Genomic DNA, 27,240 nt, shown 5'->3' with positions numbered 1-27,240 from the left:
ATTTCATAATAATATGTAAGTAGCTAGATTTACATAGAAATCAGTTAAGATGCAATGAGCTTAATGTACCTACCTACTTATTTGCAGCTCGAAAATGTTTTATACTTTAGCAATTTTTGGTCGTTAATCTATGTAGGTAAAGGCCTTTACCCGAAAAGGGGCCCATATCTCATAACATACATTTTTATTTTACACTAGCTTATGCTCGCGACTTCGTCCGCGTGGACTACACAAATTTCAAACCCCTATTTCACCCCCTTAGGGGTCGAATTTTCAAAAATCCTTTCTTAGCGGATGCCTACGTCATAAAAGCTATCTGCATGCCAAATTTCAGCCCGATCCGTCCAGTAGTTTGAGCTGTGCGTTGATAGATCAGTCAGTCAGTCAGTCAGTCAGTGTCACCTTTTCCTTTTATATATTTAGATTTTATTTTTTGTTTTTGTTATATGCATATAAGACAAACTCTGTACGTATCTACTAACAACTTAGCAATTTAAGAATACAGAAATATATTGTAATTAACGAAACTAACATAATATATTATCATTGTGAACTATAAATGCATTAAGGAGTATGGGAATAAACGGCTTTTTTATTTTTTGTTATATTTTAAAATCTATGTAGATTTATTTTATAAAGTAAGTTTTTAAGATTGTACTTAGTTGTTTTATTCATAATTTTTAGTAAGTACCTACTAGATGCCCGCGACTTCGTCCGCGTGGATTTTAGTGTTTAAAATCCCGTGGGAACTCTTTCATTTTCCGGGATAAAAAGTAGCCTATGTCCTTCCCCGGGATGTAAGCTCTCTATACCCATCGAAATCGGTTAAATTGTTTGGCTGTGAAAAGCTAGCAAACAGACAGACGACAGACAGACACACTTTCGCATTTATAATATTATATGGATATGGATTTTTAGTACATATTGTAACAGTTTTTAACTAAGTGACGCAGTCATGTGCCGCTAGGTGTCATGGCGGTCTCATTTTAGGACATTCTTCTATTCTATGGCATAATCTTGTATATCAAATATTTGAAAAGAGCAACCGCCGAGTTTCTTGCTGGTTCTTCTCGGTAGGAAAGGCATTATGAACCAGTGGTAGATGCATCCGACGATTCGAAAGCACTTGTGAAAGTTTACTTGATTAAAAAAGATTTTTATTTTATTTGTTTATTTGGTGTTGAAAGATTGAGTCTGTAGATGGCGCAATCGTTACACTTCATCATCATCATAATCAACCCATTACCGGTTCACTACTGAGCACGGGTATCCTCTCAAAGTGAGAAGAAGGCTTTAGGTCATCTGCTACGCGGGCAAAAAATGACGTGATTTTTTGTATCATCATCATGATCAACCCATCACCGGCTCACTACAGAGCACGGGTCTCCTCTCAGAGTGAGAAGGGTTTGGCCATAGTCTACCACGCTGGCCATGTGCGGATTCGTAGACTTCACACACCTTTGAGAACATTATGGAGAACTCTCAGGCATGCAGGTTTCCTCACGATGTTTTCCCTCGCCGTTATAGCAAGTGATATTTAACGCACATAACTCCGAAAAGTTAGAGGTGCGTGCCCGGGATCGAACCCCCGACCTTCGATTAGAAGGCGGACGTCCTAACCACTAGGCTATCACAGCTTTTTTGTATAGCGGTAGTTTATAGCGCTAATAGAGTGTTTTTATAAAGCGCGAATGTGGCGCGAATAGGGTGTTTTACAAAGCGCGATGTCAGAAGCTCGCGAAGAAGGTCCTGAATGAAGCGATAAATTCAATTTAATTATATGAGCAGATGTGGAGAGACAAAATTCACGCTTCACGTCATTCGATAAAATTTTATCAATTAATCTGATATGATTAGCAATTAACGGTAATAGAGATGTGACAAATTTTTCGATTCGACTTCAGCAGTCTTCCAACTATGACGACAGGTGCAATGCTCTACAAATCTGCTATCCCCTTCTAAAGTTCGATGTACATTACTACTGTAATGTAGTTTTCCCCTCCAATTTTATTATGGGTACCTTCAAGTCAAGAGTGAATAGGCATCTAGGCAAGCGCGCTCCATCTTAAGCTGCATGATCACTTGCCAGCAGGTCTGATTGCAGCCAAGCGCTAGTCTATAAATTTTAAAAATGTCCAAAAGGAGGACTATTATGTTTGACGTCAATCTACAGTACACGGCCGAAAGTAATGTACATCGGCCATTAGAATGACATTTCAGCTTTGTAGAGCGTTGTCTTCACTCATACCTATATGACATTTTGTCGGTCTCAACGACAGGGGCAATGCTCTACAAATCTGCTGTCTCCTTCTAAAGGTTCGATGTACATTACTTTCTGCCGCGTACTGAACTCAGCAGTGGTCCGGGCGACGGTGGGTTGATCATGATGATGCTATGTAGCTATATCTTCGACTCGACTCCAGTAAAATTATACTAAAAAATTCCGACTCCAACTTCGAAGTTAACACCGTCCCTAATTAGATAAATTGGGCATTGATTTAAATACAAAATTCAATATAATTACACGTTAATCTAATTATTTCAAAAATGGCGGCGGGGCGAGCTCTTGTGGTCGTGTTGGCGTTGAGTTGGGTAAATATACCTACTTTTTCAAAATATCTTTTAATTTTTTCAAAAATTTTAAACCCTTATTTTACCACCTTAGGGGTTAAATTTTCGAAACTCGTTTCTTAGCGGATGTCTGACGACCTCCCTGGCGCAGTGGTAAGCGTTGTTGTCTCATAAGTGGGAGGTCCCGGGTTCGATTCCCGGCAGGGGTTTGGAATTTTATAATTTCTACGCTTCTGGTCTGGTCTGGCGGGAGGGTTCGGCCGTGGCTAGTTACCACCCTACCGGCAAAACCGTGCCCCCAAGCGATTTAGCGTTCCGGTACGATGCTGTGTAGAAACCAAAGGGGTGTAGGTTTAATAAAAAATTGCCATCCCCCTTCCAGGTTAGCCTGCTTTCATCTTAGACTGCATCATCACTTACCACCAGGTGAGATTGCAGTCAAGGGTTAACTTCTATCTGAATATATTATTTTTTTATAATTTCTACGTCATATTAGCTATTTGCATGATCCGTCCAGTAGTTTGGGCTGTGCGTTGATAGATGCAGTCAGTCGGTGACCTTTTCGTTTTATACATATAATTATTTACTAAGATTAGTGTGAATGGCATTCCGAACCAGTGGTAAATTAAAACTACCTGACTATTCATAAGCACTTTTAAAAAGTTTACATGAATAAAAAAACATTCTATTCTATTCTATTCTAATGCTTTTCGTAGCACCGTAGGTTTACGGTTACGTAGGTTACGCGGCTTCGTAGACTGGCTACGGTTAAGGCTACGGAGGTCGGAGAAAAAACGGGCGACGAAAGATCGTGGCATGTGGATTGTGGAACCGTGGCTCTATAAGAGACCAAATGTCCGGCTGTGGAGTGTGGACATCTATCGGTTAAAGACGAAGACGAAAATAACAAGTCTAAGTATATTATGTACATATATTCAAAGACAACAGGTGCAAATTAGGGTGTTTCAAGGTTATGTTAATTAGATATTGGAGTCAACTAGCGTCAATGATAAGCTAATAGATAATATTTCAATGTTTTTGTGTCATCGCTCGAATTTGTTCTACCTAATCGATAGTTTTTTGATAACGATAACCTAGGCTTGCGTTATCAAGTACCTAGGTATAGTACGCGACTGGTTGAGATGGCAATCGGGGTATGGGGCGGGGGATGCCCCTCTTAAGCACAAGTCACCCGCGCTATCCCGCACCGGGAGCGCGTGGGCTGTGCGGGGCCGCGATTGGCATCTCGACCTGTCCCTTACTATACAATTTAGTATTACGTACCTCTGTAGGACAATCTCGTACGTACGTACCACCAATTACTTAGTATATTTTTTTTCAGGCTAACGCTTTGCCCACACCAAGTGAATTAGATTTCGTTGAAAATGTTCGAGATGGTAAGTATTTTTTTACCTATATTTAAAATACCGGTCTAGTGCGTGTTAAGGAAGCTTTTAAAAGTTTTTAAAAAAGTTTACTTAGCACTTGTGTCGTGGCAACCCCCTGCCAGACGCCCTTAAAGTTTAAAAATTTAAGGGCGTATTTTTATGTGTGTATTTAAATTTATCATTGATCATCATAGTGTAAGTGGCACTGCCGTTCCAATTAGATGTAAAATAAATAAATTATAAATAATAAGTAATCAACATAATTTTCTTGCAGTCGGTATGCCCAGGATCGTCTCGGGCTGGGAAGCGGAGGAGGGCCAGATCCCATACCAGCTATCACTCCGCATGGTTGCCAGAAACGGAGCGGTCTTCAGTTGTGGCGCCACCATCATCCACAGCGAGTGGGGGCTCACCGCTGCCCACTGCACCGCCGAGTTAGTAGCATCCATACCTTTTCGTTATAGGTGTCACCATAGAGCAGAAACAAAGAGGAGTTGGCCTAAGCAACTGTGCACTGTGACTTTCAACTAGGTCCTGACGTCATCACTGTGGGCGGGGCCTTAGTTAGTATGCTGTCTGCGTTCGTCAGGTTCACATATATTGAGACTCGTATTATCGGTGTGTTTTCGCGTTTTTAAGAACAAAAGGATGAAGTGTTGTGTTTTATCGTGTCAAAGTTATTCAGACAGACGTTCTGATGCTATGAATGGTATCACATTTCATTTGTAAGTAATTTTATACGTAATTATTAAAATAGTTCTAGATTATTGACATCTAGTGTGAGATAGCTGAACTATGTAGTGACATCAATATATCGATGTTAGGTCGCTAAGCGAGTAGTTTTGCTACTTGGTTGTGCAATGAGAAACCTGGAAATTATTACGCAGAATATTGTTTAATACACCTATTACTAGAAAGAATCATTGTAACGTTTTCTTTAGTTAATTCATTCATAGCTCCCTAGATGACGCTATATAGGTGTTGCATCGCGGCAAATCGCGCGCACACACGCTCCCGTCATAGGAGCACCTGTCAACGCCATATGTAAAAACGCAGTCTGAAAAACGACACGCTAACATCCGCTCGCGCGCAGGCCACCTATGGCCTTGCATTGGTACCAGCACGAAAATCTAGAAACGCTCTCACGCATCCCTAAGGCTGATTCAAGGAGTCCTGGAGAATTTCATAAGAACAGGTCAGTGATTTCTTCCTTGTATATATCTGTTTTAGGCATTATTTTGTTGTTTTTTCTAGGTCTTTTGTTGCACATACCATCGCCGCTAATTTCATACTATTGCAGTATAATTATTATAATTAATTTCGCACACGCACCCAGGATCAGTGACTATTTACACGTTGCCGATTCATTTTATGGTCCATTCGAACCTAGGATATTGTTTCTAGTCACATAATATTATAATACTCGATTTACGTAAATTACTCGTAACGCATTGTCTGTTCTTTGTTAGCCGCCATCTTAGCTAACATTTTATTTGTGAACTATTGCTGTTAATTTGTCGTTAAAATGGACAAATTAACGTCGCATTTAAATATTTTAATTTGCAAAAAGGAAAATCTATTTCAACGAATGAATAGGTTATATGAACTATCTAAAGGTATTTCAAATTTTGATTCGAGAAAAAAATGAAAGATTCTTGAGTGAGTCAGAGACGGTAGATGAACTTCGATCAAAGTTTGAATCGATATTAGACGAAATAAACGTTATTTCGCTGAAATTAGATCCACCAGAACCGCCTAATTATCAGCCTCTTGATGCTTTCGAGGATTTGTATGCGCCTGTTAAGAGAATACGCAATAAAATCTTATCATGTTGCAATGATTCCACAACTACAAGCAACAATGATAGCCAATTTCAGCCTCAAATAAAGCTACCGCCTATTAATATTCCAAGTTTTGATGGAAAAAATGAGAATTGGCCCTTATTTTATGAATCTTTTAAGGCCAATATACATAATAATAGTAATTTAACCGATGCACAGCGCGTTCAATATTTAATTAGTAAATTATCGCACGGTGCATTGCATTTCACTGCAGGTATTGTACCTACAGGGGAAACCTATCATATTATTTGGGATAGTTTGGTAAAAAAGTATCAAGACAAGCGAGCACTAGGCACGCATTATTTAAATAATATTTTTGAACTAAAGAACTGTACAAATAACGCTAATAGTTTAAATACATTTATCGAAAAATTCTCCGCTTCGATCGCCGCTTTAAAACAGTTAGACATTCCAGATCTTACTGATTTTATATTTTTATATCTTGCTTTAAAGAAGATAGATTCGCAAACTATACAAAACTTCGAAATGACGATGCGATCAAGTCAGTCCGACATACCGTCATACACGCAATTTATTGAGTTCATTCAATATCACGTTAAAGTTCTCGAGCGCTCAAATAAACCTACCTATTCTATTAATAGATCGGACAAATCGAATGCTAGTTCTCGAGGTACCTACAAGTCATTTGTCGCGTGTGAGAACAACGAGTCCACCACCTCGACGCAAAGCGAATGCGTATTGTGTAAGGGTATACATAGAAACCTATATCAGTGCAATAAATATATGGAGATGGAATCGCCGCAAGCGAGATTCGACTTTATTAAGTCTAAGAACGCGTGCGTAAATTGCCTATCTTTATTCCATACTCTTAGTAAATGCAAGTCTAGATCGTCTTGTGTCCGGTGTCTCCCAGCTAGGAAAAAACACCATTCCAGCTTATGCCGAAATAATAATACGGATACAAACAATAACAATTCGCTGTTAGGCCGCACGCACACAAGCACGGCGCCCGCTGTAACTGTGGACGTGTCTCCCGCGCCCGCCTCTCTGACTAGTGTTCAATCCACAAGTACTTCGTTACCTACGCACGCTTCGAGCTCGTTCACTACAAATAACTCGCGTTCGAGCGTTTTATTGTCCACCGCGCAAGTATACGCCCAGCCTTATAATAGTAATAAGAAATTAACTATTCGCTGTTTATTAGATACTGGGTCACAGAACAACATTATTAGTTATAAATGTTGTAAATTGCTTAATTTGCCTATTACTCCCGTTTTTAATTCATCTATTAAAGGTATAGGTTTAAAATCGCAACCAATACATGGTTATGTTTATTTAAACATAGAATCGCGCGTTTACCCTGTTAATAAGTATCATATTAAGGCTTTAGTTTTAGATTGTCTTACAGACAATTTACCGTCACACTTTATTGAAAATTGTGATATAAGCCATATCAAAGATTTACCCCTAGCAGACTTGACATGGAACGCACCTGGAGACATTGACGTAATTTTAGGTGCCCAATTGTTTCCACATATTTATCTAGGCGATAAAATATTATCGGGTAGTAATGTCCCGGCCGCTTTATCAACAACGTTAGGATACGTATTAATGGGAGATTACACGCCGTGCAGTCCCAAACATTTGGATGAATCCTCGTTCTCCGCGCTCGCACTGGAGGATTTAGAAACAAATCTTCAAAAATTTTGGGAACTGGAACAAATTAATGAAAAACCGCACCTCAGCCCCGCAGAAACGGAATGCGAGAACTTATACCGCGCTTCCGTCTCTCGCGATGAGAGTGGTCGATACTCAGTCGGTTTACCCTTTTCGCAAAATGCAGCCGAACTAGGTAACTCGCGCTGTGTCGCTCACCGCCGCTTGCTAGCGTTAGAACGTAAGTTGAAGACGGATCATTCTTTGCGCCTTGCTTATAATGAGGTCATTATGGAGTACATAAAAAGAGGTTATTTATCTGAAGTCCCGGATCATAGCAATACAGCCGAGGGCTATTATATTCCGCACCACGCTGTTATTCGCCCCGAAAAAAGCTCGAGTCGCGTTCGAATCGTGACCGATGCATCGGCTAAAACCGCGGATAGAATCCTATCATTAAATGACGTACTTCATACTGGACCTAATTTACAGGCAGATTTATTTTTACTTTTATTAAATTTTCGATTATTTCCAGTCGCTATGACTGCGGATATAAAGCAAATGTACTTACAAATTGAAATTTTGCCTCGCGATCGTAGGTATTTAAAAATCCTCTTTAGATTTGACGCAAATGATAAAATACGCACCTTTCAGTTTAACCGCGTACCGTTTGGACTTAAGTCCAGTCCGTATTTGGCCATGCGTACTGTACGACAACTGTGCCAGGACGAAGGTGATCGCTTCACGGACGCCGCAAAAATAGCTGAATCTCAGTTATATATGGATGACCTTGTGCATTCAGCTACTAACGATCAAACCGCTATAACATTGTCGCAAGAATTAATCGAGTTGTTCAAATTAGGTTCCTTTGAGTTGATCAAATGGTCAAGTAACTCGTCAACGCTTTTGGACAGTCTTCCAGACACGCATCGCGCTTCGGTAAACTTCACCGACAGTAATAATACCACAAAGGTCTTAGGGCTGTCTTGGGAGCCCAGTGAAGATGTTTTTCGCATGACTATTTCCAAAATCGATCACAAATGCACCAAACGCACAATTTTATCCCTCTTCGCTAGATTGTTCGATGTTTTAGGATTAGTCGCGCCAGTTATCTTGTACGCTAAACTGTTGATCAAAGACCTCTGGCTCCAAAAAATCGACTGGGATGAAACTCCTTCCGAAGATATAATTAAAAAGTACTTAGACTTGGTCCACGACTTTTCAGTACTTCCAAATTTAAAAATACCGCGTCACACTGGTATCACCGACGGATGCAGAGTAAATATAGTCGCCTTCAGTGATGCTAGCTTAAATGGCTATGGCTGCGTGATTTATTTACATGTTACTGATGCTCTCGGTAACATACGCGTTAATTTATTGTGCTCAAAATCGAAAGTTTCGCCTACCAAAATAACAACCCTCGCTAGATTGGAATTATGTGCCGCGCTTTTAATGTCAAAATTGGTTAAGGTCGTAAAAGATACATATTCCTCCCGCATTCCTATTGAAGGAATTTTTGCGTTTTCCGATTCCACTGTAGCTCTGTCATGGATAAAATCTTCGCCTCATAGGTGGAATACTTTCGTTAGCAACCGCGTCGCGCAATGTCAAGAAAATTTAGACCCACAACATTTCTATCATGTTGCCGGAATCGAAAATCCAAGTGACTGCTTATCACGTGGTATTTTGCCATCGCAGTTACTCTCGCACCCTCTTTGGTGGAACGGCCCAGAATGGCTTCGCGACTCGCCATCGGAATGGCCAATAAATAAGTTCTCGCCTACCAAGGACGATCAATTACCGGAATTCAAATCAACCGCTTTAATAACAACCGATGTTCAATGTGAACAACCGATATTATATGTTTTATCGCAACGCTTTTCCTCATGGAATAAACTTATTCGCTCTGCTTCGTATGTATTACGCTTCGCACGACTTCTACCGCCGACTGGAGAAATTGACAAACTTAATTTTATTGAAAACGCAATAATAAAGGACATTCAAAAGGTTCACTTCTGCGATGAAATCACGCGATTAAAAAATAAAAAATTACCTTCAAAGAAATTGCAAAGGCTAGCCGTGTTTTTAGATAATGACGACATTTTACGAATTGGAGGTCGGCTTTCTAAATCGGATTTACCTTACGAATCGAAACACCCCGCACTTCTTCCGAAACATGATCATGCGGTTAACTTGATCCTTGATCACTATCATTCGCGCAATTGTCACACCGGGCCTAGCCTGTTAATGTCACTTATTCGACAACGATTTTGGATACTCGACGCTAGGACAATTATTAGGTCTAGAGTGCACAAATGTAACACGTGTTTCCGAGTAAAACCCGTGCATCCTACGCCAATAATGGCTGATCTTCCCTCTTATCGTCTGCAAGAAGCGAAAGCCTTTCTGCACACAGGTGTGGACCACGCAGGTCCGCTTCGTATAACACCAACGCGCCGCCGCGGTTATCAGTCGCAGAAAGCTTATATATGCTTATTCGTATGCCTTGTGACAAAAGCCGTTCATATTGAGCTTTCGTCAGATTTAACTACTGACTGTTTTGTCATGGCTGTAAAAAGGTTTTTAGCACGCAAAGGTCCGATTTCCTGTTTTTACAGTGACAATTCTGGAACTTTCCTTAAAGCCAAATCGCAGTTGAGCGAAGTATATTCACTTCTGAATAGTTCCGATTATAAAACTAAGTTAAACCTTGAATTACAAATTAATCGCATCGAATGGAAAAATATTCCCCCTCGATCCCCTCACTTTGGATCTATGTGGGAAAGTAATATAAAATGTGTCAAAACACATTTATATCGAGTTATCGGTAATCAGCTTCTTACTTTCGAAGAGTTAGTTACCGTGCTAACGCAAATTGAATGCATACTAAACTCGCGCCCGCTTTGTTTAATATCGTCAGATCCGCATCCTGAAATTTTAACGCCGGCCCACTTCTTAATGTCTACTCCGCTGCAATATTTTCCCGCTGCGCCATTACCTAGCGAACGCCCTAACCTCGTACAGCGAAAAAGACTACTAGATAGCTTAGTTCAGTCTTACTGGAAGAAATGGCGCTTAGAATACTTACACACTTTACAAGTTAGGCAAAAGTGGTGTACATCTGATAATCCGGTTAAAGTAGGTACGGTAGTTTTAATTGGGCATGATGACTTACCGCCTTTACAATGGCCGCTAGGAATAATTACGAAGGTTTATCCTGGGGCTGATAATGTGGTTCGTGTTGCTCTAGTGAAAACCGAATCTGGCGAATTCAAACGCCCTGTTGTAAAACTTTACCCACTTCCAACGCAACAAACGCATTGTAATTTATAAAAGGTACTTAGAATAAGTAGCTATAGATACCTTAGTGTTTAACTTGATTAATTTGATGTAAATATAATTTCTTTACCGCTATTTTATTAGATTTATAAATAAACTTTATTTTATTTAGTTAGATTAATTATCACTCGCGCAAATTATTGCAATAATTATGAAGTATTGGACTTCGTCAACGCGGGGAGTATGGTTGTGCAATGAGAAACCTGGAAATTATTACGCAGAATATTGTTTAATACACCTATTACTAGAAAGAATCATTGTAACGTTTTCTTTAGTTAATTCATTCATAGCTCCCTAGATGACGCTATATAGGTGTTGCATCGCGGCAAATCGCGCGCACACACGCTCCCGTCATAGGAGCACCTGTCAACGCCATATGTAAAAACGCAGTCTGAAAAACGACACGCTAACATCCGCTCGCGCGCAGGCCACCTATGGCCTTGCATTGGTACCAGCACGAAAATCTAGAAACGCTCTCACGCATCCCTAAGGCTGATTCAAGGAGTCCTGGAGAATTTCATAAGAACAGGTCAGTGATTTCTTCCTTGTATATATCTGTTTTAGGCATTATTTTGTTGTTTTTTCTAGGTCTTTTGTTGCACATACCATCGCCGCTAATTTCATACTATTGCAGTATAATTATTATAATTAATTTCGCACACGCACCCAGGATCAGTGACTATTTACACGTCGCCGATCCACTACTAACCCGCAGATGGAAAATTGAGAAGTGGGCGGCGTTCCACAACCCCTCACCCCGCAAAATGTCACTCGATATTTCATAGGGAAATCTTAATACAACATCTCCTCTTTGTTTCTGCTCTATGGGTGTCACCGACAGTCCTTTGTGCAGGGCCTGCATGGAGGTCGATGAAACACCGACGCACGTGCTCCTAGAGTGCCCGGGCGTAGCAGAACAACGCAAACGCCATTTGGGTTCCCCAACCTCACTCCGTGAAGCCCTCGGCAACCTGGGCGGTTTACTCAGCTTCTGGAGCGAGCTTCGATGGCTGGAGTGCAGACTTCAGCGGGGAGGGACAATGCACGCACAATAGACGGCAACGTTTATGTGCGGAAACCAGCCCAGAGCGAAGAAGGAGAAGAAGGGCTTCCAAGTTCCGACACGGTCAAGCGGCTTGACGACGTTTTGCTTAATTAAGCAGCTTAATGCGCCCGTCAAGCAGTTTGAGCCAGCAAACGACACTTTTCTCATATCTCGAACACTGTGCGAACGGCGCGCAAGCAAAAATATAAAAGTGCATCAATCACGCGTCAAGTAGGTACGTAAATGCTTGAGTCAAGCTTGCATCAAGCAAACTTTGTAAATGGTCAAAGTGCTTGGCTCAAGCAAAAATCTACGTGTTTGCGGTTAAGCCGCTTGACTGTGTCGAAGGCCCTTCACAGTTCCCGTGGGAACTCTTTGATTTCCCTGGATAAAAAGTAGCCTATGTCACTCTCCAGGTCTTTAAATATACCCATGCAAAAAATCACGTCGATCCGTTGCTTCGTTGTGACGTGATTGAAGGACAAACCAACAAACTAGCGATCCAACAAACCAATAAACCAACAAACAGACACACTTTCTCATTTATAATATGGGTACTGATTTAGATGCTCCCGACTGTACTCACTTGGTTAGTCGACGTGGGCCCGACTAGTTTCGAACCCATCCGGGGTCCTTTTTCTCAGGACTTGAAACTGCTTGCCACTCGCGCTGCGGCTCGCACGGACCGCTGCCTGTGAGGGTGGAGAATGATTTTGCAATATTATTACCTATACGTACCTAGTGATTATATTTTCTTTCCTTTTCAGCCGTGTGACCATCGTCATTCGTGCCGGTGGTCGCGCCCTGAGCCGTCCTCAGCTGCTGTTTGAGACGACGGACTATTACAACCACCCCGAGTACGACGAGTCGCTAACAAGGGTGCAGCCCCACGACATCGGTGTCATCAAGTTTAACCAAGTCCTAGAGTTCAATGGTAACTGATAACATCTGGTGCCAAACAAATAGCCCCTGAGCTTAAACCATGGGAATTCGCGTCGTTAAATTCGAGTCGCGCACGTGTATTGTGTATGCATGTAGCACTCACACTAATGCAATATCAGCCAGATGGGTGCAGCGCGGAGCGCGGGCTGGTGTCGTGTGCTCCTCCTCCCTAGTTCGTTTCACTTCACTGATTCCTAATAAATGCCATTGCGACGCGTCTTGCGGTTAAGTTCAGAGACACGTTCAGGTTTTGTACATTGCTATAGACTGAGTCGCCATCAGACTAGACCCACCCCGAGTATGATGAGTCGCTCACAAGATTGTAGCCCTACGACATCGGTGTCATCAAGTTTAACAGAGTCAATTCAATGGTAACTGATAATATCTCTGCGTAAACTGAACCGCCCTTAGCTGTCGATCGATACAATGCTTTTATTTAGTCAGATACACCCTTGCGTGGACGGTGAATTTGACTTACAAATGCACTAGGCTATTTTTTTAACAACCTTCTAATATTTTATTGTTGGCTCTTTTCGATAGAAAAGGGCTTCCCGAATCAATGAATAGCAGATTCTTTTGATGATTCGAAAGTTGGTAGGTATACTTACTTTGTAAAAGTCAAGAAAGAAACTTTTCTATTTTCTAACAATCTCTCTTTCAGACCTCGTTCAACCGATCAGGCTACAGGCGTCGGCGCATATGAATAAGAACTACGACGGGATCCGACTGCAAACCAGCGGTTGGGGACGAACGTGGACCAATGGTAGGTACTACTAAAGTTAATTAAATATAAAGTTAATTATACAAGTCTCAGCCGAAATAGTAATTAACGACCTCGTTTAGTTTCCCCCCACATCCACCCCATTTGTCCCACCTCTTTCCTCATCTATCCCCTCGTCTCCCCTACCTTCCCTCAACTCTCCTCTAACTTCCCCCATCTCCCTCCCACTTCCCCTCTTCTACTCCATCTCCACCACCTTAATTCTCATCTAACTTATCTTTCCCCACCTTCCCCCAGATGGGGGGGAGGTAACCCCCCCCCAACACCTCCTTCCTCGTCTACCCCATATCCCCTGACCTACCCCTATCGAAATTTATTCAGTTGCTAATAAATAAAATTCTCGATAATTTAAAAGATACCCACAATCATATGAACAGGTTCTGTTTCTATTTTTTAGTCGCTAAGCATTAGTCGCCAACCTAATACTTTTGGAAGCCGAAGTTAATATTTCAAGCACCCGAATTACTATTTATTTGCCGCCGCGTTAAATACGACTATTTTAATTAATTCACTTGAGAAGTCCTCGGCTTTGCCCCGTCCTTCCAATAATACTCGATCGCAATACCTTTATTTCCTGCCTGGACAGTAATGCATTACTACTTTATCATTTGCTAGGCGTCGGCCCCGAGGTGCTGAACTGGGTGTACCTCCTCGGCACCAGCAACGAGCGCTGCAGAGCCGCCTTCGGTGGAAGCACCATCGTCGTCAACTCCACCATCTGTGCCAGCAACTACAACGTGACCAGCCAGTCCACTTGCCAGGTTTTCTCAACTATTTTTACCCGACTGCGGCGAAGCCGGGTTCTTCTTTCACTTTTCTACAGTACCTGACCTTTAGAAAGAAATAGCGGTTTCGTAGCGCGTTGTTTCTGTCGTTGAGACCGACAAAACGTCACATAAGTATGAGTTCCAGAGACAACGCTCTACGAAGCCGCTTTCTCGTTCTAAAGGTCGGTGTACAATATATCCTGCCGGGTTAGTACAGTAGGTAGCCTGTACCACTATAGTACTGCAAGGCATCGCCAAGATCTGCACCCATACGTAGTCAAAATTCCACGGATACACCGTACGAAGCGATTCGATTCGCCGCGCCGGCCGCCTCGTTTTTAATTTGAACTACTAGGATATTGAACGCCCTTCCAGCATCAGTTTTCCCCTCCAATTTTATTATGGGTACCTTCAAATCAAGAGTGAATAGGCAAGCGCGCTCCATCTTAGGCTGCATGATCACTTGCCAGCAGGTCTGATGCAGCCAAGCGCTAGTCTATAAATTTAAAAAAAAGTCCAAACGGACGACTATTGTGCTATTATGTTGGACATCGTACGCGGCAGAAACTTATGTACATTAGAATGACATTTCGGTTTTTTAGAGCGTTGTCTCTGTCACTCATACCTAAATGATGTTTTGTCAGAATACAGGCGGAGTTTTTTTGAAGTTGGTTAAAATTGAAGTATTATCTTGTTCAGGGTGACAGCGGTGGCCCGTTGGTCGTGATAGACGTGGACGGCGTCCCGTCCGAAGTTGGCGTCACCTCCTTCGTGTCAGGCACTGGTTGCCACACTGGCTTCCCTGCTGGTAAGAGCTGCTACCAAGAGTGGAGACCATAGTTGTTCTACTTTACGATGATGATTATAAAGCCTGTTCGACCTATTACGGTTCACGAGATGCAGCCCACTGGCAGACAGACGGACGGACAGTGGAGGATTAGTACCTTCCTAATAGGGTCCCGTTGGCATACTTTGGGTACGGAACCCTAAAAAGATTAAAAAATATAAAATATCCAAACTTCTCTTCCGCAGATTCAGCGTCATCTACCTCACTTGGCAACTTTTTCTAATTATCATAATATGGTAGCTTTTTTAGGGTTCCATACCTCAAAAGGAAAAAGGAACCCTTATAGGATCACTTCGTTGTCTGTATGTCTGTCTGTCTGTCAAGATACCTACAGGGTACTTCCCATTGACTTAGAATCATGTAATTTGGCAGGTTTCCCATAGTAACAGACATTATAGGAAAAATATGAAAACCGTGAATTTGTAGTCAAATCACAAAAAAAATTAAAATGTGTTTTGAACAAATAATTAGTATTTTCAGCTTTTAAAGAAAAATTACTATACCAAGTGGGGTATCATAATAAGGGCTTTACTTGTACATTCTAAAATAGATTTTTATTCATTTTTATGCAAAACAGTTTTTGATTTATCGTGCAAAATGACGTAAAAATACGACTGTAGTACGGAACCCTCGGTGCGCGAGCATGGCTCGCACACGGCCGGTTTTTTGAATATCAGTCGGGTTTCAGTGTTTGAAACTATTAATTTATATCGTTAGATATAAACGGGTAAGCTTAGATGAATTAATAATTTTCATCTAAGTGGGTAAGTAAGGTACGAGCTTAATTTATTCAAAAATATTTTCAGGTTTTATCCGCCCGGGGCATTATCACAGATGGTTGACAGAAGTGACTGGCGTTCACTTCAACTGGGACCCACCTTCCACCACGCCCAGACCACCCACGACACCTGAAGAACATTCCGAAGAAGATGATGATGCATCTTCTTCATCATCATCTTCAGAAGAAGATGATTAAATTAAAAGACTATACTTAGTTACTTGCCTCAATTATTGGATACCTAAACTCGTTCCAGTTTATTCATTGTTACAAATAAAAATATTTGACTAATATTTTTTTATTTTTTTAACGCCGACGACGGTGTTAGAATCTAGAAAGACGAGAAATACTACTAAAAGTATTGCTGCTGGCGGCATACCAAAGTATAATATTGTAGTCTCTGGACATTCCTATTTTCCTATGGAGCCTACTAGGCATGAATAGTTATATAGTTACTCACATTTTTTAACGGACCAAAAGACCAAATTATTTTATTTGTAGCGTTACTAAATACCGTAATGCTAACGTTAAAAAGTAACGGGTAAAATGACGATATCCATATTCCATGCTCATCCAATATCATTATCCTCGGCTAAGCTCGACTAAAAGGCCGTGGCAACACTGAAGTCTGGACAACAGTTCAACAGTTGATGTTCAAAAAGACCGTATCCAGAGCCGTAAAACCAGTTTAAAAAAATAAGACAGCTAACAGTTGAACTCAGTTGTGATTATTGGTCTGTGGTTGAACTGTCTGGGTCTGTCAGAAAAAAAATCCGTTTGTGCTCGTCATAGATTAATATGTATACCTTGCTCGTTTGTGAAATGTAGACGACGACGTGCTACCTAATGTTTTAAGTTTTCTCGTGGTTTTATCTTTAACGTGTAAACTTAAAGAATTGTTTACTGCTCGAAGCTAAACAGTTTATCAAAAATGAGTCCGTGGCCTGAGGTTGAGACTGCAAAGTCAGAGAACCGACATGAAATCAAGTTGGCGGGCGCCGCAATCTCGAAGCGTATTTCAGAAGAAGGTTTAGACAAGACGCTGTTCACATTAACTAACATAAATCTCTTGAACATCAGCGACACATGTCTTTCATCGATTCCCGATGACATAAAGCGGCTCGTGAACCTCCAATCACTTTTATTGTACGGGAATAAGTTGACTGAATTCAATGAAAACATAACCTCTTTACCTAAGTTGAAAGTGCTCGATTTGTCGAGAAATCAACTCGCAAAGATACCAGAATGCCTGAACAAGATGAAAGAGTTAACTAGTATTAATTTCAGTTCGAATGAAATAGCAGAAATGCCGAAATTAGGCGACTTTCCCCATTTAATCATAATCGATCTTTCTAACAACAAATTAACGTCGTTTTTGGATACGGAGAACGCAAATTTGTCACATTTAACCGACTTAAAGATAAAAAGTAACGAAATAGAATCCATTCCGAGCCACATCGTCCGCACAATGCCTTCATTGAAGAACTTTGATATAGGGGATAATAAAATTAAGACAGTGCCCGGAGAAATTGCCAGCATGTCCAAATTAAAAGGTAAGAATATCCAGACTAAGCTTTGTCAGTACTATAAAAGTTATCGTTAAAGTAGATCATGTGAAATAATGATGCAATAATACTATCATCTTGTTAGTTAGTTTAATTGTTTATGTTGTAATATTGGGTAAGCAGTGATAGCCTAGTGGTTAGGACGTCTGTCCGTCCTTCTAATCGGAGGTCGGAGGTTCGATCCCGGGCATGCACCTGTAACTTTTCGGAGCTATGAGGACAAACAAACAAACAAACACAGTTTCACATTTATAATATTAAGTTTAGTTTTTGACACATTGTATGCAAACTCTTTTCACAGAATTAAACCTAAAAGGCAATAAACTATCGGACAAGCGGCTGATGAAACTGGTAGATCAGTGCAGGACCAAGCAAGTGATAGACTACATTAGGGAACACTGCCCGAAGGAGGACAACACACCAGCTGTGGGCAAGGGGAAGGGAAAGAAAGGTACTTCATATCCATCATAAATATATCAATTACAACCCGGGTATCTTTAAAACAAGAGTGAATAGGCATCTTCTAGGTAAACGGGTACCATCTTAGGCCACATCGTCACTTCCCATCAGGTGTGATTGTGGTCAAGCGTACACCTATAATGAATAAAAAAAAAATAGTTTTTTTTTAATTAAGAGGTTAATAATCTCTTAATTAAATACTACCTAAAGGACTACCCAAATTTCAAACCCCTATTTCACCCCTTTAGGGGTTCAATTTTAAAAAATCCTTTCATAGCAGATGCCTACGTCATAATAGCTATCTGCATGCTAAATTTCAGCCTGATCCATCCAGTAGTTTGAGCTGTGTGATAAAAGATCAGTCAGTCAGTCACCTTTTAGATTAAGATTAAGCATTGTATTGGATTTGTCTGCCTTACTTAGGTATTTCATGCATATCATTTTCTTCTCTCAAGGCAAGAAACAGGAAGAACCCCCACCCGACGAAATATCTGACTTGAGCCACTCTATGAAAATATTACATGTGGAAGATGACACTGTAAGGGTGAAAATCGTGGAGCAGGAAGTGTGGAACATACGCCCTTTCATCCTGTGCTGCGTCATCAATGAGCTGAAGTTTGACGATGCTCTGTTCAAGAAGTTCATTCAGCTGCAAACTAAGCTGCACGATACTGTCTGTGACAAGAGGAATGTTGCCACCATTGCTACCCATGACTTTGGGAAAATACCGCCAGGTTAGTCTCCTTTTTAACCGACTTCAAAAAAAGGAGGAGGTTCTCAATTCGTCGGAATCTTTTTTTATTGATTTATTTGCGTGCATGTACAATGTACATTGAATGGTGGATGCTTAGAGCTAACATCCATACTAATATTATAAATGCGAAAGTGTGTCTGTCTGTCTGTCTGCTAGCTTTTCACGGCTCAACCGTTCAACCGGTTTTGACAAAATTTGGTACAGAGATAGTTTGTATCCCGTGGAAGGACATAGGCTACTTTTTATCCTGGAAAATTAAAGAGTTCCCACAGGATTTTCAAAATCCTAAATCCACGCGGACGAAGTCACGGGCATCATCTAGTAATATAATATTATGAGGCCCTGTGAGACTGAACACTATAATATTTAGATTTTAAAATAGAATCAGTACCAATATCAAAGAATCAGTATCAAATTTAAAAAAAATTGATCAACTGAGAGTTGAACTCACACACGAAGGGATCATCGTACAATCATAAGTAATTTTGAGTTGTCAAATTTATCTACCACTACTATTGCTATCTGTCAAATTTGTGTGAAGTGATGCTATAAAAGTTCCTTTTTTTCTCTGGAGAACCCTAAAAATTATTTTTTGTAGGTGATCTAATGTACACTGCGAAAGCCCCAGCCAAGCTGAGGCTAACCCCGCTGTCGCGGGCGAAGCTCTACTCGGGGGAACAACTGTTTCAACAGCTCACGGCCGAGGCTGATGCGTTAAGGAAGGAGAAGAAGAGGAATGTTTACTCCGGCATTCACAAGTATGTTATACTAGCTTATTTCCGCGACTTTGTCCGCGTGGACTACACAAATTTCAAACCCCTATTTTACCCCCTTATAGGGTAAGTTTTCAAAAATCCTTATTTAGAGGACGTCTATGTCATAATAACTATCTGCATACCACAGCCTGATCCGTCCAGTGGTTTGAGCTGTGCGTTGATAGATCAGTCAGTCAGTCACCTTTTTCTTTTATATATTTAGATTCAAATTCAAATTTCTTTATTGCGAATATGGGTAAACAGTGGAGGTGTTACAAAAATAAAAAGGTACAGCCAAATTCTGCCTATTAGCATGCAATATGTTATGATGTACCTAACAACGTGTACATAGTTTTGATAAAAGTAGTCACATTAAATACTTAGTCACAAAAAGCAATTTCTGAGGAAGTGTGAGAAAAGTAATACTAACTATGGATTTGTTGTAGATATCTGTACCTGCTGGAAGGTAAGCCAAAGTACCCGTGCTTGGAAGACGCGTCCGGTCGCGTCATCAGTTTCCCACCCATCACCAACTCTGAAGATACCAAAGTAAGCTATACCTTTGAATATACTACGATTTGCCTGTGTCAAAAATAAATTATTTTTCAGTGATTATTGATATTAATAGAGGGTCTTCTAAAATATATAAAATCCACGCCCTTCGTTAGTTTTAAGTGTAATAACTATTTAAAATTATCGATTAAACTAAAAAAAGCACGTCAAATAATTGTGACGTCACATTCCAGTATTTCATAGAATATCGCATAGGCACTATGTGCGCAATGTGTCAAGCGGACGGACGGACGGCTTAGTAATATGGTTATTAAAATCTTTCTGTATCTATTGGAATTGACCTTGTTTTCTTATCACAGATGTCGGTGGATAGCAAGATGATGTTTGTGGAAGTGACGTCACATTCCTCGCTGGGTGCCTGCAAAACTGTGATGGACAAACTGCTGCAAGAGTGCCTTCTGCTGGGCATCGGGGACGGCGACGACAACGAATACCACACCCTCACTGTGCAACAGGTGAAATTTGCGCTCACTTCGCTCGCCATAAGTTTCCCCTTACGTTATGTCTTACAGTTTACAGTTCACAACTTTACAGTTCGTTCCATTGACATAGTTAGTCTAGAGGTGTCAAATATGGTTGTATTCGTATATCATAGTATTAACGTTTGTTAGAGAAAAATATTTAAATTTTTAGTGTACCATACCTCAAAAGGAAAAACGGAACCCTTATAGGATCACTTTGTTGTCTGTCTTTCTGTCGGTCTGTCAAGAAACCTACTGGATACTTCCTGTTGACTTAGAATTCTGAAATTTGGCAAGTAGGTAGGTCTTATAGCAGACATAAGGAGAAAAAATCTGAAAACCGTGAATTTAGGGTTACATCACACAAAAAAAAATTGTGGTCATGAACTAATAATAATTAGTATTTTCAATTTTCGAAGTAACATAACTATATCAAGTGGTAGTATCATATGAAAGGGCTTTACCTGTGCATTCTAAAACAGATTTTTATTTATTTTTATGCATTATAGTTTTTGAATTATCGTGCAAAATGTCGAAAAAATACGACTAATACGGAACCCTCGGTGCGCGAGCCTGACTCGCTCTTGGTCGGTTTTTTTTAGGTTAAAATATATTAAAGCTTGATCGATTTTGATTGTATTTGTTTCAGGTGAAAGTGGTAGATACTGAAGGCAACTTGAAGAGCGTGTACCCCTCGCGCACGGACTGCGTGTTCGACTCCAGCATCAGGGTGCTCAGGCTGCCCAAGAAATAGCCTGTTTTATTGCTATTTCTTATGTTTTTTGTAATTTTCTGTTAATTTCACTTGCTTTTTTATTTATTTTTTAAACCGCTTGGTGCTTTATATAACGTCGTTTTAAATGATGTAAACTGTAAGGAAGAAGAAACGGACACTTTCGGAGTGAGAGGCAGTGTTTTTTTTTTTGAGAGGAATTCAGATCTTTTTTCGAACAGAAGTAACGTTCAAATGTCACTTTCACCGAATGTAGCCGCTAAACAGAACAGCTGTTTTGAAGCCGCCATCTTTGTCGAGGTGCGTAGTCGATTTATATATCTGTAACGGGAGCCACAGTCGACCTTTAGCTTCTCGCGCTGTAGGAAAGTATATGCGTAGATATCTCGTCTACTGCCGTCCGTGATTCGCTAACTCGATGTTCAACAAATGGATAGCCATCGAGCCCATTTGACGTTTATTTTTAATCCATTGAAGGTTTTCTACGAAAAATCATTTAACATCACTCAGTGAAGCAGCAATGTAGAACCAACCAATGTCAAATGAGCTCAGTGACTATCATTCATCGTTGAACACTGAGTTAGCGAATCAGCACGCAGATATCTTTTTGACTGACGGCAGTGGTTTACTACATTTGTTTATGTGTATGAAAAATGTATATTTTTGATATTGTATTATATTATTATTATCAAAATACCATAAACCAATAACCATCTACCATACCCTGAAAATGTTTTGCTAATTATTATCAAAAAAGTTAATTTAATAAATAACTATTCCTTTGCGTTGCCCAGTCGAGTACTAATAGTAATAATCGGCCATTTTGAAATAACCGCAATTATGCCATACTGCCTTGTTGTAAATAGTATAAAAATGGCAACAAAACCTACCAAATTTTGTTTTTGTGTAATTAAATAAATTACTTATATACTTTTATTTTTGAGAGCTAAGTGTGATGTAAAACCTAAAGGTATCAGACGGTTCATCAGAGTGAATCATCATCATCATCATGATCAACCCATCGCCGGCTCACTACAGAGCATGGGTCTCCTCTCAGAGTGAGAAGGGTTTTGGCCATAGTCTACCACGCTGGCCATGTGCGGATTGGTAGACACACACCTTTGAGAACATTATGGAGAACTCTCAGGCATGCGGGTTTCCTCACGATGTTTTCCTTCACCGTTAAAGCAAGTGATATTTAATTACTTAAAACGCACATAACTCCAAAAAGGTGCGTGCCGGGGATCGAATCCCTGACTAGATGGCGGACGTCCTAACCTCTAGGCTATCACAGCTTGATAATTCAGAGTGAATAATAATAATTTATTAAGGTAACAAACCCAAAGCACAAAAATAAAAATATACAGATATCAAATAAAGCATACTAAAATGAATAAATGTTCATTCAAGTGATTCTCTTATTTCGCTTGTCATTTTTGATTCATTTTTTGTTGAAACATTTCATTTTGAATGATTTCGAGTCAAAGATGCCGAATGAAAGACTTGTCCATCTTGTCTAACACAGGCTAACCCAATGTCTTTGTCTGTGATTTTGATGTAAATCAGAAAAGTTTGTTCTTAGGTGGTTTTTATTGTAAGATTGGAGAAATAAACATTCACTTATAATATTATGTTTGTTTCTTTTAAGGATTCCCCTTCCCCATCCCAGATGCCCTTCCACCATTAGTTTTCCCCTCCAATTTTAATATGGGTACCTTCAAGTCAAGAGTGAATGAGGCATCTTCTAGGCAAGCGCGCTCCATCTTAGCTTCCGAGACGGTCTTGTTTTGCTTGATGCGCCCGTCAAGCGGCTTGATCAAGCAAACGGCACTTTTCTCATATCTCGAAAGTTCGCGTCAAGCAAAAATATAAAATCACTCCAAGCACGTAAATGCTTGACTTGACAAGCAAACTTCGTAAGCGGTCAAAATGCTTGATTCAAGCAAAAATCTACGTCCTTGACGTCAAGCCGCTTGGCCGTCTCGGTACCTCTTTAGGCTGCATCATCCTGGTTTTAACCCAAATGGGAAGAACGGGTTATTACCCATCTCTAATCCTACCTACAGCCTACTCCCGCTAAATGTAGGTACTAATCCAATGTTACCCGATTCTGTTTCTATATGTAGATCGACCAAAAAGAGTAGAAATTAAATGAGGGCGTCACTTAAGTTCTTGTGGTCCATGTACTGCAACCAAAACAATATTGATATTTTATATTTTTTTTAATTATTAAAAACACTAGAGAAACCTATATCATAACAATAGTAATATTGTAATGAAAGAATAATAAAAACCATTTATAGGCCATGGACTTGCAATTTATCATGGTTACCTGCTCAAATATAGCTATATTTTGCTAGGTAGCATAGCTATATTTAGCTATGTTTACCTGCTCAAATACGGCTAATATGCTATTAAATATGACTGCATCTTATAGCTATAAGATACAGTCATATTTATGCTGTATATATTGTCAGGAGATATTGTGATGTTATGTATAATATGGAATAACTGTCACATTTTGAAAAAAACGGGCGGAATTGAAAACTATCTCCTTTTAGGAAGTCGGTTAACAAAAACAGTGAATTTAGATTTTTTTACTTAGCAACACCGCATATAAGGGGACAGCGTGACACTTCACAAGATGGCGGCGTTAGTTCCGATTTTTGCCACGCGCCAAAAAGGCCTTGTCGAGCTTGTCGCACCTGCTTATTACATAACTAGTTAATATGTTTATTACATATTTTTATTTTAGTGTAAAATCTATTCATCCAAGGCGAAATCAACATTATTATGTCCCCGTCACCGTATATTGTATATTCGATGTACTCTGTGATTATGTCAACTGCCAGCAGCCAAAGTCAATGCCTGTCAGACGTCAACAAGCAGTCAAGTTTTGACATGTTTCATTTTAAAATTCAAATTTGTTTTGGTTTTATTATATCACAGCCAGCTGAAGTTTTGATAAAGGTATTGAATAAGTCGTGAAAATTACTTTATTTTAGCCTTAACTATTATATCTTCCGGTAGTTTCCGGACTTTCCCAAATGGTTCGGTGACTGGCACAGTGAAATTGAGTTCAGGATGAGGCGTAGCTTAGCTCCCAGCCAGGTTGGTGCCGGCGACAGTGTGTTCAAAAGTCCTCTACTAAATTCGACCAAACGAAAGAAGCGGCAATGTACAAGGATACCGCTGGCGCAAAAATCTGCTTCACAGACCCTCTCGACCTCGGACCATGAGAATCTCATCAAGCAAATACTGAGCAAGCCTTTCAAAGTTCCTATTCCGAACTATATATCATCTTATTGTAGTAAAAGTCTAGGGTTAAAGAGAACTCAAGTAAGGCGACCCTTACACGATCCCGATGAACCGAATGCACTGGTGTTGTTTCTTCCCAAGAGCATCCCAGAACATGAGAAGATGAAAATGAACCCTAACGACATAGAAGTGGCAGTAGTCGTCGATCCAGTGCTCGGTAACGTCTTACGTCCCCACCAGAGAGATGGAGTCAAGTTCATGTACGACTGTGTCACAGGAAAACAGATTGAAAATGCTTATGGCTGTATAATGGCTGATGAAATGGGTTTAGGTAAAACACTGCAATGTATCACTCTTCTATGGACTCTCCTGAGACAGGGCCCTAACTGCAAACCGACAATTAGTAAAGCCATAATCGTGTGCCCTAGCAGTTTGGTCAAGAATTGGTACAACGAAATACAAAAATGGCTCGGTCAAAGAATAAACGCCTTACCGATGGATGGGGGTACAAAAGCAGAGATAACTTTAAAACTACAGCAATTTATGAACACATTTGCTTCAATAAGAGTCGCTACACCTGTGTTGATTATATCCTATGAAACATTCCGGATATATTCAAACATTTTGCATTCATCTGAAGTAGGATTGGTCTTGTGCGATGAGGGCCACAGATTAAAGAACAGTGAGAATCAAACATACCAAGCTCTGATGGGACTGAAGTCTAAGAGGAGAATTCTCATATCCGGCACACCCATACAGAATGATCTAACAGAATACTTCAGTCTCGTTCATTTTGTAAACGAAGGAATTCTTGGTACTGCACAGGATTTCAAGAAGAGATATGAAAATCCTATTTTGAAAGGTCAAGATGCTCTGGCTACAAGTCAAGAGAGAGAAAGAGCACAAGAATGCCTCAATACTCTAACATCAATTGTGAATAAATGCATGATACGTCGAACTAGCAGTTTGCTAACTAAATACTTGCCGGTCAAGTTTGAACAAGTTGTTTGTGTGAAGATGACGCCGCTGCAAACACAGCTCTACAAGAACTTCATTAACTCAGATGCTATAAGAAATAAATTTGCTGGAAATGGTGAAAAGAACACTTTAAGTGCTCTGTCTAGTATAACGATGCTGAAAAAACTGTGTAACCATCCAGACTTGGTGTATGATAAAATTATTGAAAGATCGGAAGGCTTCGAAAAGGCGAGAGACTTGCTACCGAGCAATTACGACATCAAGGATGTGAGACCAGAGTATTCTGGAAAGCTAATGATTCTCGATTGCATATTGGCGAATTTGAAAACTAATACAGATGACAAGATAGTCCTTGTATCGAATTACACTCAAACTCTCGATTTATTTGAGAAATTGTGTCGCAAGAGATGTTACCAATATGTCAGGTTAGACGGATCTATGACAATTAAGAAGCGAGCCAAAGTCTTAGAAAGCTTTAACAATAAGGATTCTAAAGAATGGATATTTATGTTGAGTTCGAAAGCAGGAGGTTGTGGACTGAATCTCATCGGAGCTAATCGGTTAATCATGTTCGACCCAGATTGGAACCCTGCAAACGATGACCAAGCAATGGCTAGAGTATGGCGTGACGGACAGAAGAAACCGTGTTACATTTACCGCCTTCTAGCAACTGGTACGATAGAAGAGAAGATATTCCAAAGACAAGCTCACAAAAAGGCATTAAGTGACACTGTCGTTGATCAAAATGAGGAATCCTTACGTCATTTTACATCAGACGACTTAAAAGACTTGTTTAGGTTGGAAGAAAACACTTTGTCGGACACGCACGGCAAGTTTAGATGTAAAAGATGCGTTAATAATATACAGGTTACGGTACCACCGGAGAATTCAGACTGTACATCGGATTTATCAAATTGGTACCACTGTGCTGATAAGAAGAATTTAGCTGATCTTGTCCTTAAACAATGTTGGGATCTAGCTAAAAGCATATCCTTTGTATTTCACCATAGATCAGCTAAGACGGAAGCGCAGAAGGTAGTTCAAGAGGAAGAAAAAGAGAATATTCAAGAACGTAAGAGAAGGAAGATTGAAATTGATGAGGATTACTCTGAGCCTGATGACAGTGCCGATGAGGACTACGAATAATCATGTTTTACTATTATAAGAAGTACTATAAAAATTATGTTTGTTTTATACTCTAAGATGAATTTAAATAAGTATCTATTTTGTGTTTAAATTATTAATTTTGCAAGTCTATGCATATACTCTGAAAACGATTTGTTTTTTTTTCAAATAGGTATAGACTTGCGCTTTTATGTACACTGTACAGTTCTTGCATTTCACGATGACGAGTGGCTCATAAGTAAGGTACAGTATACGTGTGCGTTTGACAGCGCTTGCTCGCGACTGATTGGTCCGACGTGCACGCACACTTACGCAATGTCCGTGTATGTGACGTAACCACAAGTAAAGTTCACTCGCCTTCGTGAATTGCAATAACTGTATGTAGGTACTTGAACATAGTTTTTTTTTTACTTTGGATCACTGGTATCACTTTGAAAAATCATCTAAAGGTTGTTTGTTATATTATTGGAATTATGTTGACTTTGTAAATACTGTAAAAAAATTATTTAAGGCTGTAAAAAGCTGTAATTTTGTTTCTTTATTCATAGATCTTGTTTATTTTCTTTGTTCTTGTAATAATTGTGATAAAATTATTAAGGCAAATATAATGATGAGTTTCATTACAACAATCTTTTCATTTGAGCAACTGGTGAGTGGTGGCTA

General features: G+C 40.0%; 3 protein-coding genes across 3 annotated transcripts; all 3 read left to right on the top strand.

Moving 5' to 3' along the window:
• Positions 1-2,547: 2,547 nt before the first annotated feature.
• Positions 2,548-16,114, top strand: LOC117985301 (collagenase-like). The gene is made up of 8 exons (XM_034971991.1): positions 2,548-2,592; positions 3,914-3,968; positions 4,234-4,393; positions 12,569-12,735; positions 13,405-13,506; positions 14,140-14,285; positions 14,991-15,099; positions 15,945-16,114. Exons 1-8 carry the CDS (start codon positions 2,548-2,550, stop codon positions 16,112-16,114), a joined length of 954 nt encoding a protein of 317 aa, XP_034827882.1.
• A 587-nt stretch (positions 16,115-16,701) lies between these two features.
• Positions 16,702-22,845, top strand: LOC117985155 (leucine-rich repeat-containing protein 47-like). Its single transcript, XM_034971845.2, has 7 exons — positions 16,702-17,469; positions 17,783-17,932; positions 18,396-18,674; positions 19,293-19,452; positions 19,896-19,998; positions 20,322-20,477; positions 21,133-22,845. Exons 1-7 carry the CDS (start codon positions 16,848-16,850, stop codon positions 21,235-21,237), a joined length of 1,575 nt encoding a protein of 524 aa, XP_034827736.1. The 5' UTR covers positions 16,702-16,847; the 3' UTR covers positions 21,238-22,845.
• Positions 22,846-24,089: 1,244 nt separating this feature from the next.
• On the top strand, positions 24,090-27,197 carry okr (DNA repair and recombination protein RAD54-like okr). The gene has a single exon (XM_034971951.2). It carries the CDS (start codon positions 24,301-24,303, stop codon positions 26,596-26,598), a length of 2,298 nt encoding a protein of 765 aa, XP_034827842.1. The 5' UTR covers positions 24,090-24,300; the 3' UTR covers positions 26,599-27,197.
• Positions 27,198-27,240: the final 43 nt, after the last annotated feature.

Source organism: Maniola hyperantus, chromosome 9 (assembly GCF_902806685.2).
Source record: "Maniola hyperantus chromosome 9, iAphHyp1.2, whole genome shotgun sequence".
NCBI classification, from domain to species: domain Eukaryota; kingdom Metazoa; phylum Arthropoda; class Insecta; order Lepidoptera; family Nymphalidae; genus Maniola; species Maniola hyperantus.
Note: the sequence above shows the minus strand (reverse complement) of the source record. Positions and strands in the feature narration are given on the sequence as shown.

Bases quoted from the DNA above. Each gene is read 5' to 3' on its own strand.
- LOC117985301 (XM_034971991.1), top strand. From the start codon at position 2,548: ATGGCGGCGGGGCGAGCTCTTGTGGTCGTGTTGGCGTTGAGTTGG. The intron at 14,286-14,990 runs GTTTTCTCAACT...TATCTTGTTCAG, and splicing joins CCAGCCAGTCCACTTGCCAG to GGTGACAGCGGTGGCCCGTT. The intron at 15,100-15,944 runs GTAAGAGCTGCT...AAATATTTTCAG, and splicing joins CCACACTGGCTTCCCTGCTG to GTTTTATCCGCCCGGGGCAT.
- LOC117985155 (XM_034971845.2), top strand. From the start codon at position 16,848: ATGAGTCCGTGGCCTGAGGTTGAGACTGCAAAGTCAGAGAACCGACAT. The intron at 18,675-19,292 runs GTTAGTCTCCTT...TATTTTTTGTAG, and splicing joins CTTTGGGAAAATACCGCCAG to GTGATCTAATGTACACTGCG. The intron at 20,478-21,132 runs GTGAAATTTGCG...TATTTGTTTCAG, and splicing joins ACACCCTCACTGTGCAACAG to GTGAAAGTGGTAGATACTGA.
- okr (XM_034971951.2), top strand. From the start codon at position 24,301: ATGAGGCGTAGCTTAGCTCCCAGCCAGGTTGGTGCCGGCGACAGTGTG.